We start from the raw sequence: 18,401 nt of genomic DNA, 5'->3' as shown, positions 1-18,401 counted from the left end.
GGGCTTCCACCTGTTCTGTATACTGGACACGTTATTCCTCTATGTATTCTCTGAAAAACTTCAGAATCTTTCACTATAGAATGCACAAACCATATATGTTCCATGTAGAGTACATGTGTCAAACCTGACATGATTGTGACAGCTCCCCCCTCAGGTGGTTGCATGGGAGGGGACTACAAGTTCCCTTCTGACGTAACCGACCTCTGCCCAGAGGTTCACCTTGGGTTGACAGGGTGCCGTTGCACTGTGGAGAACCAGGTTCCTTCCGCTGTGCCGATCAAGTGAGTGGTCACGGGGAAGCACCAGTCGGCTGTGACTATCCGGATATCGTGGCGACTGCTGGGGTGCCCACCCGTTCACAAAGCACTTCGGCTCAGGGGTGTCATCTGCTAACATATTGAGATGAAACTTTTTGTCGAGGTAGAGAATGAGCTTTCCCTCTCCCATCTCCTTCCTCTGAACCAGGACTACATCTGACCCGAAGGTAGTGGCGCCTGGCACCGGAACTGGACAGGCGAGTTCTGGAAATCGCTGCCCGGATGGGTCCACAGGTACCTTCGTTCAAGATGAACAGTCCTCTTTACCTGCTAGCATCCAGGCCACCAGTTCCGTCAGTTCCCAGTCTGCTAGGTCAGTCCCGGGTCCAGCTGAACCATGATAGTCGCACCCAGGCGTCCTACCGTAGCCAGCTGCATCCAAGACTGACAAAACCTGCTTCTTGACCTGGGGAGTCGGCCAGGCCATAACTGCCTCAGTCTTCCTATTCCCAGACCTCTGGGGGTTTCTTCCTACCGGTGGTTCCCAAAACTGAACCACTGACATGCCCCTCTGACAGTTACCATTCTCGACTGTCAGACTAGGCATGGGCAGTTCGCTCCTGACTAGTGACAGAGGCACGAGTTGCTCTTCCCAGACAGGGCTGAACACCACAAGGCCCCTAAAGTGGGCAACTGCACCCAGTTCCATTCCACATCGTAGGCCATTCCTGACCCCTGGGGAGGTGGTGTGTTCTCAACCCCAAGTAGCTTTCCCGGAAATTTAGGCAAGCCACAAGGGGTAGTGAAGGCTGACTCGTCCTGAGCCTCCTGGGTTAGAAATGGTGGCCCAGACACTCTGCTCAGGTCCATGATGGTTAGACAGCGGGCCCCTTCCAGATGCTCCATTACCTCATGGCTCCTAGGCATGGGGTAGGCCACAACCACAGGGCCGGCGCTCAGTTTTCCAAGGTCCTCACAAAGTCTGGGCATCTGATCCTGTTTGGGGACCGAGACTACAGAGGATGTCCAGACTCTAGCTGACCCCTGGATTCCTGATGGCACCATTCCCTCTGTCTATTTGGCCCATTCAGTCTGCATCTCCTGTGAGATGAGGTTGGCTGAAGGCATGGGGGAAAGATACACCCTGCCATCCAACTCATGAACAGCACTGTGAGCTCCCACCCGGTGTTCCTGAACTCTGACACCATCTCTCATAGGCCTTGCCAGCAGCTCCTGTACCTGAATGGAAAGGAGAGGTGATTGGAGCTGAAGGCCACAGCCCCCTCTTGGAGACCCGCTGATCAACTCCAATGAGGCCCCTCGCACTTCCAATCCAGGTGTGCTGTCACTGCCTTGGACATGTTTGTCTGCCTGGTGACACACCAGGACAGGTCAGATCAGATCATATGACATGCTTTCAGTCTCCGTCAGGCCTTTGTTTACCTTTCTCAGCATGGAGGCTTACAGCTGTCTGGCTGCTGAGGTCCATATGTGAATCGCTTTCCAGTGCTGCCTTACACGTGGAACTACAAATCCCAGCCGGCTGTCCTGTACCATGCAAGGACAATGCCTGGACACTTATCGAAGTAGAATCCTCTGGGCCTAGGCAAGGAACAGGCCTATCCAGACCATGCCTTTGCTCAGCCCCCAGAGATTGTACCTCTGCCCCCTTCACAGCACTGTGGTTGACCCCCAAGAATGAAAATGCATAATTTTTATCTTAATGACCATCATCATCATTAGCATTATCAACATTATCATCAATGTGATTGACATTATCAATATCGGCATCATTATCATCACTATCATTGACCGTATCAACATTACCATCAACATTATCAATATCAGCTTCATCGTCATCATTATCAACAGGTACGTTTCTAATGTCCATGACACATGATTTCGATACTTCCCCAGACAAGGGGATTTCTTCTCCTTCTCCAGCTAATGGAGAATCTTGCTACCCCACTCCATTCCCAGCCCCCTCCCTCTGTCCATTCACAGGTTGCCCAAACATTACCCCAACATCTGCACACAGTCCCTTGGCATGTCCAGAGAGTTCCAGGGGGGCCTTCCGGGTATTCTCGGCAGGGGCATAATAAGAAACAAGAGTGCCTAGATCAGCACCCAACAAAACAGGTGTGGGAATTTCCTCCTAGACCCCCACCTCCCTCATCCCCCTTCCCGCACCCCAATCGATGAACACCTTTGCACAGGTATGTGTGAACAGGTCCCCCCAACTCCTGTGAGGGTAAGGAACTTCCCTGGGATGAGGTTCCTTGGCTTAATCATCTGGCCGGATCAAGGTGACTTCTGCCCCGGTGTCCCAGAAACCAGTTACAGACCGGTTGCCCACGGTGACTGGCTGCAAGTTGGCGGGGGTTACCCGCATCTTCCTGCGGACAAACAGCACTGAAGAAGAATTGCTGGCCAGATGATGTCGTCTGCTTCTGCTCAGGACACTGCGTCCTGAGATGTCCGGCTTTCCCACAGGTGAAACATCTGCGGTTGTCAGGCGGGGATGGCTTAGCTCCAGGCGCTGCAAGTGTTGGTTGAGGGGGATCTTGACTCACCGGCGTAGGAGGGGTTGCTATGGGCGATTTCCCTACTTTCCAGCCATTTGGAGGAGCCTTGCGAGGGTCAGACACCCGTGTGTGAACAAAGGTATCTGCCAAATCGGCTGCAGCTTTAGCAGAGGCTGGTTCTCTTTCTAAGACAAACTGTCTGACGTCTGCCGGGCAGATATGTAGGAGCTGATCTCTTATCATGAGATCTTCCAAAGACTCGTAGGAGTCAGCTTTCAGTCCTTTAGTCCACTGTCGGAATGTGGTGCGTAAGTGACTCGCCAGATCCGTATATGTGTCCCTAGGTCCCTTTTGCCTGGACCTGAACCGTTTGCGGTACACTTCCGGGGTCATCTGGTACTTCCAGATGATGGCTTCTTTTAAAGCGTCATAATTGTCGTCCTGCCCCTCTGGCATTTCAACAAACACATCCAGGGCCTTGCCTCGTAGCCCTGGGGTCAGGTACCGAGCCCATTTAGTTGGGAGCACATGGTACTGACAGCACGTTTTTTCAAATGACAGTAAATACGTGTCAATGTCACTATCTTTGTTCATCACTGAAAACTTGGTGGCTTTGCCCACGACCAGAGAGGCGTCCCTGTGCTCTAGGGACCCGAGGTCCTGACCCTGTCGCTGCTGCCGTTGGAGCCTCGCCATCTCCAGCTCGTGCCGACGATCAGCTTCCCTCCGGCGCTCTGCAGCTTCTCTCTCAGCCTGGCGTTCCGCAGTTTCTCTGTCAGCCGTTGCTTGGCGTTCAATGAACCGCAGGTATGCCTCAAGATCTGTCTCCATGAGGTGTTTCAGGGCTTCCTGCATCTGAGGAGAGACTCTGCTGGTTACAGGCACTCCGGTGTTGGCCCGCTCAGGTAGTGGTGTGATGACAACATTCAGTGATCCTCCAGTGTCAGTCTCTGTATGCCTATCATGCGAGGCTGTCTCTGAGCCACTGGGATCGGATGTAGTGGGAACCCCGTCATGGTCAAGTTCCCCCAAGGTCTGCTCTGCTCGAATATCATCCTCCAATAGGTCCCGAATCAAATCTTCACGATTTTTGCGACCGACGTCCAATCCTCGTGAGGTACATTCCGCCTTCAAATCACCTTTGCTCATGTTCTCGTATTCTGCTACACCAGGCATAATTGCAAGCAAAGATAGACTACAAAGTAGGAAAAGGAAGGAGCTGTTGCTATATGTCTCTCTTCCTCTCTCTCTCTCTCTATCTATATATATATATAAAAAAAATGCACCACTTGTTTCTAAGGACTGTTTCCCAAAAGGTTACAATTCTTCAGTGCAGAGACAATTTTTAACACCGCACTGAAGCTCTTAATGCAATTATCCCACGTACGCTGCCAACAATATGTCACGGGCGCGGCGTCAGACCCCAGCCTTTCTCACCAAACTCGTGACCGAAGGACTAGCCGATCTAAAACCGCGATGTGACGTGCGTAACAATACCACGTTCAGCTGCACCCTGCACAAAGATTTTCCAGCTAATGGACTACAATCTATGTACCTACAGCCTGGACGCTATTGTTACTGGGTCAGGTTAATTACGCAATTAACCCCTTCACACTGCCACCGCCTCCTTTTGGTTCAGAGAAAGAGGAAACTCGCAATATCGCTATAACACTATAATAATTGAAATAATCGTCCGCATAACCCGGTCATTGACACAGGCAGGTTATACAGAGAGTTAAACCAACAGTAGCGTCTCTTTAAAGGCAGGGATTCGTAAATTGCAATTAAGAGTTATAGAAACAGTTCAACACTTTCAGAAGAAAGATTTATTACTAAAAGGGTCAAACAGGTGCAGTAAAAATATTTACAAGATGTAACTAAGATATATATATATATATAAATGTACAGAGCAATACAGCACAGCAAACAGATAACAGAAAGAAGTTTAGGTAAGTACTTGCCAAATAAATGCCTGGGGTTAAGCAGCTTCAAGTTTCATGAGCTCCAGGATGATTTGCTTTCTTGTCTCTACTGCTAATTCCGTTGACTCATCGCAGGAGACTTTGCTTTCTGTCTGCAGATCTTGTATTGCAGACCGTTCTATCTCTCTAACTGACCTCAAGAAGAGAGAAAGCTCTTCTTATCTAAGACAATTGCAACTGGAATTTTCCTATCACGGCCAAACCAATACCTTATTTGGCAAAAGAATTGTTAGGCAGGCTCAGCGTCATATGCTGCTTGCATTCCTGAGGGAGGGGAATGAGATACATGAAACCTCCAGGTGTTCGCATAGGAGTTTAAGAGAAATACCCAAAATGTATACGTTGGAGGCAAAATGGAGAACCGCACCTCTCCCTGTGGGCATGATTGTGACAGCCCCCTACTGACTCGGGCAGTGCACGAGTTTCCAAATGGTCAGTCCGCCCCTGGAGATGAGTGAAGGCCATCTTTCCTTCACTCACCTCTGCCCAGTGCCAGGATCGTTCGATGGTTTCTCAGGTAAGGCTGAGAACTACTGAGCGACTGGTGGTGGCGAGGGGCGGGGGTTTTTTGGCACCTGTATCGGTGCTTTTTTTTTCATTTCGGCTGAAAGGGGTGTTTTTATCCGAAACGTTTCGGCCACCAAAATTTTAGGTGCATCCCTAGTTCTTCCATCTATACAGTAAATCCTAGAGGTTTCCAGCTCCATCCTCTCCCCAACCCCCCGCCCCCCTTCCATTTCCGCCCCTCTTTCCTTTTCTCTCTCTATTACTTTCGTTTGAGATGTACAGTATTTGATACTTGGGTTCCTGATTGGGGCCCCTCTATGTCATATATTCCTACTTTGCGTGCCCTTGTATGGGGGACCATGGTGACTTTCACACTTCTCTACCTCTCAGGACGTACTTGCATACCGTTGTTACCAAATACTTTTTTTTACACGTACTTCAAAAGTCTTCACGTTGCGGTGATGTGGAACCCGTTGCTTTGATGAAACTGTTAATAAAGATATATTCTACCTAAAAAAGGCCTACACGATGTGCAGCGTGTCTGTGTCGTATTTCTGCTTTGTGCCTCTAGATGTTGTCCACTGTTTTGTTTTTTTTGTTTTTTTTTCTCTTCCTACATTAAATGCGGCCCATTGAAAAAGTGTACATTATGTGCAGCGTGACCCCGTAATATTTCTGTCTCTTGTCTCTGATATCATCCACTGTAATTTTTATTTTAATTGAGAAGGCCTCATCAACAATTGTGTACTGTCCGCTAAACCTTTTTTTTTTTATTTTATTTGCACTAACATACAATTTTTCAGGACTAGCTTTCGGGGTATGTCCCCGTTTTTCAAGGTCCTAGCAGTACTCTGCTCACCTCAAGCATGAAGGCCTCATATTATCATTTTGTTGATATCTGGGTGGTCCTTTACAACTGAAATATACCATTTGCCACTTTGTTTATACATTGCCCCCTTAAGGAACAACTCTGGCATAACATCTACAGTGAAAAAAAACCCCTTAACTTCCGGCGCCCAGGTAAAATGTGATAACTCTGCCCCAATGCGTTTTGTCGCACACCTGGGTGGTCCTGTACAACTTAAATATACCATTCACCACTTTGATTATACATTGCCCCCTTAAGGAACAACTCTGGCATAATATCTACAGTAAAAAAAAATCCCCTTAACTTCCGGTTTCCAGGTAAAACGTGATAACTCCGCCCTAATGCGTTTCGTCACACACCTGGGTGGTCCTGTACAACTGAAATATGCCATTCGCCACTTTGATTATACATTGCCCCCTTAAGAAACAACTCTAGCATAACATCAACAGTAAAAAAAATCCCCTTAACTTCCGATTTCCAGGTAAAACATGATCACTCCGCCCCAATGCGTTTTGTCACACACTTGGGTGGTCCTGTACAACTGAAATATACCACTTGCTGTAAATAGTGAATACTTGTGAGCTATTATGAATGAGGCATTCAGTGGGTTATAAATAATTATCTACTGGTATAATGTGCTTGGTGCGCTGGCACTTACACAGACTCACTTACTAGTGTTTGTTCAGTAATAAAAATATATTTATAGTGCCGCGCTCCTATTTGTGTATGTATATAGCTAGATCCAATCTACTCTCATTCTAATAAATACATATATTGATAACTAAAAGAAATACATAAATCACTGTAACTAGTGAATAAAAAATAAATCAATTGTAAATCACTGTGACTTGTGAATCAATAAAGAATGGATAATTATAAATAAATCAAAAACCTTAATTAATGTGGCTGATATCAATCAATCAAAAATCCTTAATTAGATGTGACTAATAAATGGATAAAAATGGGGTATATGAAAACCTAGTGCCACTCTAATCATATGTGATCAATCCATCAATTTTGTGCAAAAACATATATAAATGTGCAAGTGCAATCAATAAAGTACATAAATAAATAAAGTCTTTTGAAATAAGTGCAATGTGCAGGTAAATTCCTTATTCCCTCTCGCCAGGTGCCTTGTGGTCTCCCTATGCGCTCACCTTGGTATTTGCCTAAATAAATTCAGGCAAATAGACTTTTAATCCTTCCAGGATTGATGGGATAATACTCATGTATAAGATGTTCCAAGAGGTGGGTGTAGATCTATTGGAATCCTCCTGTGCTCTCCTCTTTCTCCTTGTGCAGCTGCTCATAGATGGGTGTTTAGACCAGCTCTATAGGAATCTCCTAGTTCCCCTCCTGGGGTCACCTCCTTCTCATATCCTCCTTTCACCAGTGTGGGGAATATGGGTCAAATGAAGAAAAGAAGAAAAAAGACCATGGTGCCTTATCCTTTTGTATAAAGGAAATTTATTACTGCCAGTAGCGGTATTACACAGCGGTATATGGCTCTTTGGTGATCCAGGACAGCATAAGTTATAACGGTCAGTAGTGAGGACTCACTACTGACCGTTATAACTTATGCTGTCCTGGATCACCAAAGAGCCATATACCGCTGTGTAATACCGCTACTGGCAGTAATAAATTTCCTTTATACAAAAGGATAAGGCACCATGGTCTTTTTTCTTCTTTTCTTCATTTGACCCATATTCCCCACACTGGTGAAAGGAGGATATGAGAAGGAGGTGACCCCAGGAGGGGAACTAGGAGATTCCTATAGAGCTGGTCTAAACACCCATCTATGAGCAGCTGCACAAGGAGAAAGAGGAGAGCACAGGAGGATTCCAATAGATCTACACCCACCTCTTGGAACATCTTATACATGAGTATTATCCCATCAATCCTGGAAGGATTAAAAGTCTATTTGCCTGAATTTATTTAGGCAAATACCAAGGTGAGCGCATAGGGAGACCACAAGGCACCTGGCGAGAGGGAATAAGGAATTTACCTGCACATTGCACTTATTTCAAAAGACTTTATTTATTTATGTACTTTATTGATTGCACTTGCACATTTATATATGTTTTTGCACAAAATTGATGGATTGATCACATATGATTAGAGTGGCACTAGGTTTTCATATACCCCATTTTTATCCATTTATTAGTCACATCTAATTAAGGATTTTTGATTGATTGATATCAGCCACATTAATTAAGGTTTTTGATTTATTTATAATTATCCATTCTTTATTGATTCACAAGTCACAGTGATTTACAATTGATTTATTTTTTATTCACTAGTTACAGTGATTTATGTATTTCTTTTAGTTATCAATATATGTATTTATTAGAATGAGAGTAGATTGGATCTAGCTATATACATACACAAAAAGGAGCACGGCACTATAAATATATTTTTATTACTGAAATATACCACTTGCCACTTTGATTATACATTGCCCCCTTATGAAACAACTCTGGTATAACATCTACAGTAAGAAAACCCTGAACTTCCAGTTTCCAGGTAAAACATGATAAGTCTGCCCCAATGCGTTTCGTCACACATCTCATGACTTCCTGTCCCATTTCCCCTTTTCAAATGTGGCCCACAAAAATGGCTTACACTGTGTGCAGCATCTCTCTGCAATATTTCTGCCTGTTGTCTCGATCGAAATACACTCACAAGTAAAGTGCACAAATCTCCTGTGCACTGGAAGTAGTTTTCCACTTTAAATATACATTGCCCCCCCTTTAAGAAACAACATCGGCATTACATCTACAGTAAAAACACAGCAACTTTTGGTTTCCAGGTACACACAGCTCCGCCACAACGTGTTTCATCACACACCTCGTGACTTCCTGTCCTGTTTCCCCTTTGCAAATGTGGCCTACTAAAAAGGCTTACATGATGTGCAGAGTGTAGTAGTTTGCCACTTTAATTATACATTGCCCCCGCTTAAAAAACTACATCTGCAGTAAAAACACCTCAACTTCCGGTTTCCAAGTACACGTAATGATGTCACATCGCTCCGCCCCAAATGTGTTTCATCACGCACTTTGTGGCTTCCTCATGTCAGGTTTCCCTTTTACTAAAAAGGCTTACATGATGTGCAGCGTGTAGTCGTTTGCCACTATAATTATACATTCCCTCCCCCTTAAGAAACAACATCGGCATCACATCTGCAGTAAAAACACCTCAACTCCCCGTTTCCAGGTACACGTGATGATGTCACATAGCAGTAATATTTCTGCCTCTTGTCTCTGACATCATCCACTGCATCTTTCCATTTTATTTAAATTGTTTTGTTGGTCTCTGGGTGGTCCTGTACAACTGAAAAATACAATTTTTCATGCGTTTGTAGTTCATATTATGTACAATCAAAAGAAATAAGTTCCATCTCCGCACAACTATTTTTTAAAATCTTTATTCAGGTCTAAACTAAATCCAGCAGATGCCGAGATTCATCCACCACATTTGACATGCAGAGTGTACCTGACACTAAAAACTTGGTCCTCAGTCTCAGATGATCCCAGTCCTTGGAAGAGATATCTAAAGAGAGAGCTCAGATGAATGGTCCCACAATGCTCAAACTCTCATCAGCCATAACATAACCACCGACAGGCAAAGTCAATGACCTTGATGATCTCCTTACAATGGCGCCTAAAAGTGGGTGGGATAAATTAGGCAGCAAGTGAAGATGTTGTCCCTGAAGTTGATGGTGATGAAAGCAGAAAAAGTGGACAAGTGTAAGGATTTGAGGGACTTTGACGGGAACCAAATTGTAATGTCTAGGTGACAGGGTCAGAGCAACTCCAAAACTGCAACTCTTGTGGGATGTTCCCCATCTGCAGTGGTCAGGACTGACCAAAAGTGGTCCAACAAAATAGAACGGGATAACCAACGAGAGGGTCCTGGGCAGCCAAGGCTCGTTGATGAAGGTGGGGAGGGAATGCTTATTGATGGAGGTGGGGGGGAGGGAAGGCTCATTGATGGAGGTGGGGAGGGAAGGCTTATTGATGGAGGAGGGGATGGAAAGGTTCATTGATGGAGGTGGGGGAGGGAAGGCACATTGATGGTGGTGGGGAGAGAAAGCTCAGTGATGGAGGTTAGAAGGGAAGACTCACTGATGGAGGTGGGAAGGGAAGACTCATTGATGGAGGTGGAAGGGAGGGAAGGCTCATTGAAGGAGGTGGGGAGGGAAGGCTCAATGATGGAGGTGCGGAGGGAAGGCCTATTGATGGAGGTGGGGAGGGAAGGCTCATTGATTGAGGTAGGGAAGGGAAGGCCTATTGATGGGGGTGGGAAGGGAAGGCTCATTGATGGAGGTGAGGAGGGAAGACTCATTGATGGAGGTGTGGAGGGAAGGCTCATTGATGGAGGTGGGGAGGGAAGGCCCATTGATGCAGGTGTGGAGGAGAAGGTTCATTGATGGAGGTGAGGAGGAAAGGCTTATTGATGGAGGTGGGGAGGGAAGGCTCATTGATGGGGGGGGGGTGATAGATGGAGGTATGGAGGGGAGGATCATTGATGGAGATAGGGAGGAAAGGTTCATTGATGGAAGTGATGGGGAAAGCTCATTGATGGAGGTAGGGAGAGAAGGATGGCCCGTGTAATCCGATCCAACAGAGGAGCAAATGGAGCTCGAATTGATAAAAGAGGTAATGCTGGTTCTGATAGAAAAGTGTCTGAAAGGTGTATGGGGCTGTGTAGCCCCTGGTCAGGTTTTCCATACTGACCCATGTCCACAGCCAAAACGGCCTACAATGGGCAGAAGAAGGTGGCCTGGATACAGGAGATTCGAATGTAAGAGATCTGCTGAAAAAAAGGAAATAGATGCTAACAGGATGCAGGTGATATTCTGAAAAGGAATGGGGATGGGGCTGGAGATGTTACCCCAGAGGGAGGTCTGCTGGATGTTCAGGATTTACTCCAGAGTCCTTCTGGGCTTCAATCACCACTGAAACCTGAGATTGTGTCTTCTATTAGATGTCTGTGTGGTTTGGTTTTGTTATTCTTTTTTTCAGCCGATCTCCTGCAGCCTATTTGCATCTGTTTATTTTTTTTTCCATAGCGGATCTTCTGCAACCTATTCGCATCTATTTCCTTTCCCCAGCAGATCTCCTGCAGACTATTAGCACTTATTTATTGCATGCATAACGTCATCACTGCGTCCTTGTGTCTCTGCCCTCCCTGTACATTGTGATATCATTGTATACAGGAGGTGATCTGAGATCCTCTTACTGGAGCTCCGGATATAATAGAATATAGAGCGGGGTCCGCTCTTATATGACGGGGAGTCATGATTGAGGCCTCCAGCAGCTGCGTGTTCACACTACCAGACGGTTCTCGGGGCTGCACTTCCTCTGAGCTCCACAAAGTGGTGATCTCACTTCTACCCAGACAGGAAGTCTCTATGGTAGACAGGAAGTGGTCAGGTACAGACAGGACATGATGTCAGGTATAAATAAGAAGGGTGAGAGGTGAGCCTGGAGGAAGTAGAGAGGAGAAATTGCTGGAAGTGGCAACAGAGGAGGTAATAGGATCTAATTTTATATTTTCACCCAGTAACCCACAGTCATGTCCGTCCTCTTCCTTTATCATTGCATCCGTCCTCTTCCTCCATCATCACGTCCCCCCTTTTCCTCCACTGTCATGTCTGTCCGCTTCCTCCACCGTCACGTCCATCCTCTTCTTCTACCATCGCGTCCGTCCTTTTCCCCCACCGTCGCATCCGTCCTCTTCCTCCACCATCGCGTCCGTCCTCTTCCTCCACCGTCGCGTCCGTCCTCTTCCTCCACCGTCGCGTCCGTCCTCTTCCTCCACCGTCGCGTCCGTCCTCTTCCTCCACCGTCGCGTCCGTCCTCTTCCTCCACCTTCACGTCCGTCCTCTTCCCCCATCGTTGTGTCCGTCCTCTTCCTCCATAGTCACTGTGACATATTTTATAGGGACACAAGGACCTCTACAAGGACGTCATGATGGACAATCAGCCGCCCCTCACATCACCAGGTAAGAGGAGACTTTATTGGAAAGGAGAGATCAGTACGGAGGATCCACCTAGATCCCCCATCATCTGATAAACACATAGAAACAATGGATTCAATCAGTGTGTGTGTTTCCTACAGATGGATCCAGTCATGGGAACCCACCAGAGAGATGTCCCCATCCTATGTATTCCTGGGATTCCACACAGGAAGGACACACCATCCCTCACCATCATCAGGTAGATGAGGAACAATCACTGGTAGTTATGATTTATGCACAGCATGTTTGTTACAATTAATGTTTTAATATATATTTAGAGTGAAAATCTCAGGAATAATAATATTGTCAAAGAAGAGTATAAAGAGGAGGATGAGGAGTATGGAGTGATGGAGGAGTTTCCAGAAGGACACAAGGATATGATGGAGCCACCTAATACCAGGAACCCACCAGAGAGATGTCCCTGTCCTCTGTATTCCCGGGATTCCACACAGGAAGATCACACCATCCCTCACCATCAGCAGGTTGGTGATTGACAATCACTGGTGGTTATACTTTATACAAAGGCATGTTTTTTACAATAAATGTTTTGTAATACATTCCAGAGTGGAAACCTCGGGGGTTATGATGGTATTGTTCCCAAAGAAGAGCATAAAGAGGAGGATGAGGAGCATTGTGTAATGAAGTTTTTAGAAGGACACAAAGATGTCATAATGGAACTGCCTGATACCAGGAACCCACCAGAGAGATGTCCCCGTCCTCTGTATTCCCGGGATTCCACACAGGGAGGTCACACCATCCCTCACCATCATCAGATAGATGGATCCAGTCATGGGAACCCACCAGAGAGATGTCCCCGTCCTCTGTATTCCCAGGATTCCACACAGGAAGATCACACCATCCCTCACCATCATCAGGTAGATGATTGACAATTATTGGTAGTTATGATTTATACACAGCATGTTTGTTACAATAAATGTTTTATTATATATTCAGAGTGGAAACCTCGGGGATGATAATACTGATGTTATAAAAGAGTTTAAAAAGGATGATTTGGAGTATGAAGTGATAGAGGAACTTTCAGAAGGACACAAGGATATGATGGAGCCACCTAATACCAGGAACCCCCCAGAGAGATGTCCCCGTCCTCTGTATTCCCGGGATTCCACACAGGAAGGTCACACCATCCCTCACTGTTGCAAGGTTGGTGGGACGGAGAATCTAGAACATGGACTCATGGAGACGATGTGTGGATTTTCTATGTGATGTCACAATAATAAATCTTCTATCTTACAGATGATATTTTCTCTCCTTCTCTTTATGTAGAGTGGAGATCCAATCGATATAGAATTTGAGGTGAAATCAGAAGAAGAAGAGGCGTATGTGAGGGATGATCAGCAGTCTATGGAGGAGGATGGAATAACGGGGACATTTATAGAGGAGGACACTCCTACAGAGATCAGCACAGGTGGGTCATGAACACTAAATCTATTCCTCTGCCCATACTGCTCACTGATTGGTCCAGAGTAGGGCGGGGGCGGGGTGATATCAGCCTGGAATACCCTGGTCACTTTCCTGAGCTGTGTTCCCCGTCCTGTATTCCTGGATTTCTCTCGAATAATCTTCCTTCTCTGTGCTGCAGACACAATTTTTATGTCTCTAGACTGGATTTATGGAGAATCTGGGGATCAGCCGGCAGCAAAATGTTGATGTTCACCATAGGGGTTGATTGACCTGGGACATGTATATTGGGTCTTCTGCCACAGGTCAGGTCTAGTAAGATCTCTGACAGAACAATTCCCCCAGGGTTACTTACTCTGTGTGCTGGCTGTGCCGGGTGGAGGGAGATGTCTGTATAGTCTCAGACTCAAGTCACTGAGTGCAGTATCAGGAGATGGGAGGCAGCGGGGTGGGACCTCTGCAGGTTGTCTTAGTTAGTTAAATATTTAAGCCACCTCTGGTCACTGAACACCAATATTATGAGTCTTGACTACTATATACTCCATGTTGTACAGTCCTTACTTCTGCTCTCCCCCCCCCCCCACAGCTATATACAGTGAAGGAAATGCGTATTTACTTCCCGGCTGATGTTGAATGTTTGCCCACTCACAAAGAAATGATCAGTCTAAAAATCTAATGTTCGGTGTATTGTAACACTGAGAGACAGAATAGCAACAACAAATTCAGCAGAAATGCATGTCTAACAAATGATGACTGATTTGCATGTTCATGAGGGAAATAAGTATCTGATCCCTTTCACAAAACATGACTTAGTACTTGGTGGCAAATTCCTTGTTGGCAATTACAGAGGTCAGACGTTTCCTGGAGTTGAAAACATCTCAGGAGGGATTTTGGCCCACTCCTCTTGGCAGATCCTCTCCAAGTCATTAAGGTTTGGTGGCTGATGTTTGGCAACTCGAACTTTCAGCTCCCTCCACAGATTTCCAATCGGATGAAGGTCTGGAGACTGGCTAGGCCACTCCAGGACCTTAATGTGCTTCTTCTTGAGCCGCTCCTTTGTTGCCTTGGCCGTGTGTTTTGGGTCATTGTCATGCTGGAACACCCATCCACGACCCATTTTCAATGCCCTGGCTGAGGGAAGAAGGTTCTCACCCAAGATTTGATGATACATTGCCCCGTCCATCGTCCCTTTGATGCGGTGCAGTTGTCCTGTCCCCTTAGCAGAACCCCCCCCCCCCTCCCCAAAGCAGAATATTTCCACCATGTTTGACAGTTGGGATGGTGTTCTTGGGGTCATAGGCATCATTCCTCCTCTTCCAAACACGGCGAGTTGAGTTGATACCAAAGAGCTGGATTTTGGTCTCATCTGACCACAACACTTTCACCCAGTCCTCCTCTGCATCGTTCAGATGTTCAGTGGCAGACTTCAGACGGGCCTGGACATGTGCTTTCTTGAGCAGAGGGACCTTGCGGGCACTGCAGGATTTCAGTCCTTGTCGGCGTAGTGTGTTACCAATTGTTTTCTTGGTGACTGTGGTCCCAGCTGCCTGGAGATCATTGACAAGATCCTCACGTGTAGTTCTGGGATGATTCCTCACTGTTCTCATGATCATTGACACTCCACGAGGTGATATCTTGCATGGTGCACCAGATCTAGGGAGACTGACACTTGTTTTGTGTTTCTTCCATTTGTGAATGATTGCATCAACTGTTGTCACCTTCTCACCAAGCTGCTTGGCGATACTTTGGTAGCCCAGTCCAGTCTTGTGTAGGTCTACAATCTTGTCCCTGACATCCTTGGACAGCTCTTTGCCATGGTGGAGAGTTTGGAATCTGATTGTTTGATTGCTCCTGTGGACAGGTGTCTTTTATACAGGTAACAAAATAAGATTAGCAGCACTCCCTTTAAGAGACTGCTTCTAATCTCAGCGTGCCTGTATGAAAGACACCTGGTAGCCAGAAATCCTGTTGAATGATGGGGGATCAAATCCTTATTTCCCTCATGAACATGCAGATCAGTCATCATTTGTTAGACATTTCTGCTGAATTTGTTGTTGCTATTCTGTCTCTCAGTGTTACAATACACCGAATATTCGATTTTTAGACTGATCATTTCTGTGTGAGTGGGCGAACATTCAACATCAGTAAGAGAGCAAATACACATTTCCTTCACTGTATACACATAATATGTCTTCTCCTCTGTTCCCCCCATTTCCTACCAGCTGGACATTTTATATCGGATGATGTGATTGGAGCACAGGCTGTTACATGGTGATAATAATGTGATCACATTCTCCAACCAGAAAGTGATAATGAGGGAGGAGCCAATACCCCAATGCTGGTGGTCTTCAGGATGGGGGAGGAGTCAATACCCCAATGACGGTTGTCTTCAAGATGAGTCCAGTCTTCCTCTTGGTTGTCCTCCCCCTATCCTCACTCTCTGACCTCTGGTGGGGCTCCTATCTAGTAATCCTCTTTGTCTTTGTATTTTAGTCCATGGCCGGGAGATGAGGAAAACCTCTGAGGATTGCCTCACTTTGTCTCCAGTCTGGAAAGTAGAAGATGAGGACATCACACAGTATAGGCCAGGAGAAAACCCGGCTCCCTCCAATGTCCATCCGGCACCACCCAGAGTAGATGGACCTTCGGATTCCTTGTATCCTGTGGAACCTCAGATTGTGCGGGACCGGGCTGACCTTCCAACAGAGAAGATCTTCTCCTGTACTGAGTGCGGGAAATGTTTCCGTTTTAAATCTGGTCTTATTATGCATTTAAGATCTCACACAGGTGAGAAGCCGCATCCCTGCTCTGAGTGCGGGAAATGTTTTGTAAAAAAATCACAGCTTGTCAGACATCACATAACCCACACGGGTGAGAAGCCTCATTCCTGCCCTGAGTGCGGGAAATGTTTTTCATTGAAGTCACATCTTTACAGACATCAGAGATTGCACACAGGTGAGAAGCCTCATTCCTGTCCTGAGTGCGGGAAATGTTTTTCATTGAAGTCAAGTCTTTACAGACATCAAAGTTTGCACACGGGTGTGAAGTCGCTTTCCTGTCCTGAGTGCGGGAAATGTTTTTCAGAGAGGTCTAGTCTTCATGATCATCAGAGATCGCACACGGGGGAGAAGCCGTATTCCTGTCATGAGTGCGGAGCATGTTTTTCTAATAGGTCCAGCCTTTACAGACATCAGCGATTGCACACGAGTCAGAAGCTGCATTCCTGTCCTGAGTGCGGGATGTGTTATGCTCAAAAATCAGAACTTGTCATACATCTGATGTCTCACACGGGAGAGAAGCCGTATTCCTGTTCTGAGTGCGGGAAATGTTTTATAACAAAAGCACAACTTGTCATACATCAGAGGTCTCACACGGGGGAAAAACCGTATTTCTGTTCTGAGTGCGGGAAATGTTTTTCAGACAAATCCTCTCATAACCGACATCAAAGATTGCACACGGGGGAGAAGCCGTATTCCTGTCCTGAGTGTGGGAAATGCTTTGCAAGGAATTCACATCTTTACAGACACCAGAGATCGCACACGGGTGAGAAGCTGTATTCCTGTCCTGAGTGCGGGAAATGTTTTTCAGAGAAGTCCAGTCTTGAAAGACATCAGAGACTGCACACAGGGGAGAAGCCACTTTCTTGTCCTGAGTGTGGAAAATGTTTTTCAGAAAAGTCCAGTCTTTATGAGCATCAGAGTTCCCACACAGGTGAGAAGCCTTATTCCTGTTGTGAGTGCGGGAAATGTTTTTCAAACAGGTCCAGTCTTTACAGACATCAGAAGTCTCACACGGGTGAGAAGCCGTATTCCTGTCGTGAGTGCGGGACGTGTTTTACACGAAAATCAGAACTTGCCAGACATCAGAGACTGCACACGGGGGAGAAGCCGTATTCCTGTCCTGAGTGCGGAAAATGTTTTTCAAGGAAGTCCAATCTTTACATACATCAGAGATCGCACACGGGGGAGAGGCCGTATTCCTGTCCTGAGTGTGGGAAATGCTTTTCTGTGAAGTCCAGTCTTTATGCGCATCAAAGATCTCACCCGGGCAAGAAGCCACGTTCCTGTCCTGAGTGAGGGAAATGTTCGTCACTGAAGACCTTACTTCCTGTACATCAGGCGTCCCGCACAACCCTGGAGGTGGATTAATGCCTTGAGTGTGGGAAATATCTTCTAGAGGAATGTTGCTGGACATCCCAGCTCTCATTTTCTGGGAGCAAAGACCCTGAAGAATAAAATGGTGGTAGTTGTGAAGGAGTTCCTTGTATACAAATTCATATCCTGGGCTATCACTCCTCCCCCCGGGATTATTTCTCCCCCTCAATATCAGGGATTATCCCCCCTCCCTCATTGTCTGTTGTGATCTTTTCCACAATACCTTGTTATAATAATGGAACACGTTGTGTATTGTACACCAATCAATAACGGCTCCGCCTCTACATACCAGACCAATCAGATTTCTGCCTTTTACTATTACCTGATTTTTTTGACTGCAATCATAATAAAATTCTAATAAAACATGCATTGAATGGAAAAAAAAAATGTTGTGTGCCGGGGTCAATGGCGGCAAAAATTCACTATCCATAAAATTGCTCATAAAAGCCTTTTCAGGTCATTGAGTACATTGTGAATAATGGCCGCAACGATAGCCGGCAGAAGAACAGCATAATCAGCTGCCCCTCCCGTAAAAACCACCCTGCACGTCCTCTTTGTTCCCTTCTCCCATTTCCTTCATTTCTGTGGACAGTGCACATCCGGTGGGTCTAGGCCTAGCATAGTCGCCATCAAAGCTTGTTCGGCTGCACTTCTCCCTTGGATCGTG

General features: G+C 46.1%; 2 protein-coding genes across 2 annotated transcripts in view; both read left to right on the top strand.

The window, feature by feature from the left end:
• Positions 1–18,401, top strand: part of LOC149465062 (uncharacterized) — a 93,426-nt gene that overhangs the window by 39,088 nt on the left and 35,937 nt on the right. Inside the window, 1 exon segment of the mRNA XM_089673793.1 lies at positions 2,001–2,129. Coding sequence (XP_089529919.1) covers positions 2,001–2,129 — 129 coding nt within the window.
• Positions 11,554–18,101, top strand: LOC149465064 (uncharacterized). The gene is made up of 8 exons (XM_089673640.1): positions 11,554–11,672; positions 12,086–12,146; positions 12,263–12,360; positions 12,440–12,643; positions 12,725–13,036; positions 13,116–13,322; positions 13,446–13,587; positions 16,074–18,101. The coding sequence occupies exons 2-8, from the start codon at positions 12,113–12,115 to the stop codon at positions 17,654–17,656; spliced, it is 2,580 nt and encodes an 859-aa protein (XP_089529766.1). The 5' UTR covers positions 11,554–11,672; positions 12,086–12,112; the 3' UTR covers positions 17,657–18,101.

Source organism: Staurois parvus, unplaced genomic scaffold (assembly GCF_062004578.1).
Source record: "Staurois parvus isolate SC_StPar_1 unplaced genomic scaffold, SC_StPar_1.0 ptg000144l, whole genome shotgun sequence".
NCBI lineage: Eukaryota > Metazoa > Chordata > Amphibia > Anura > Ranidae > Staurois > Staurois parvus.
This window is presented reverse-complemented; position numbering and strand designations above follow the sequence as displayed.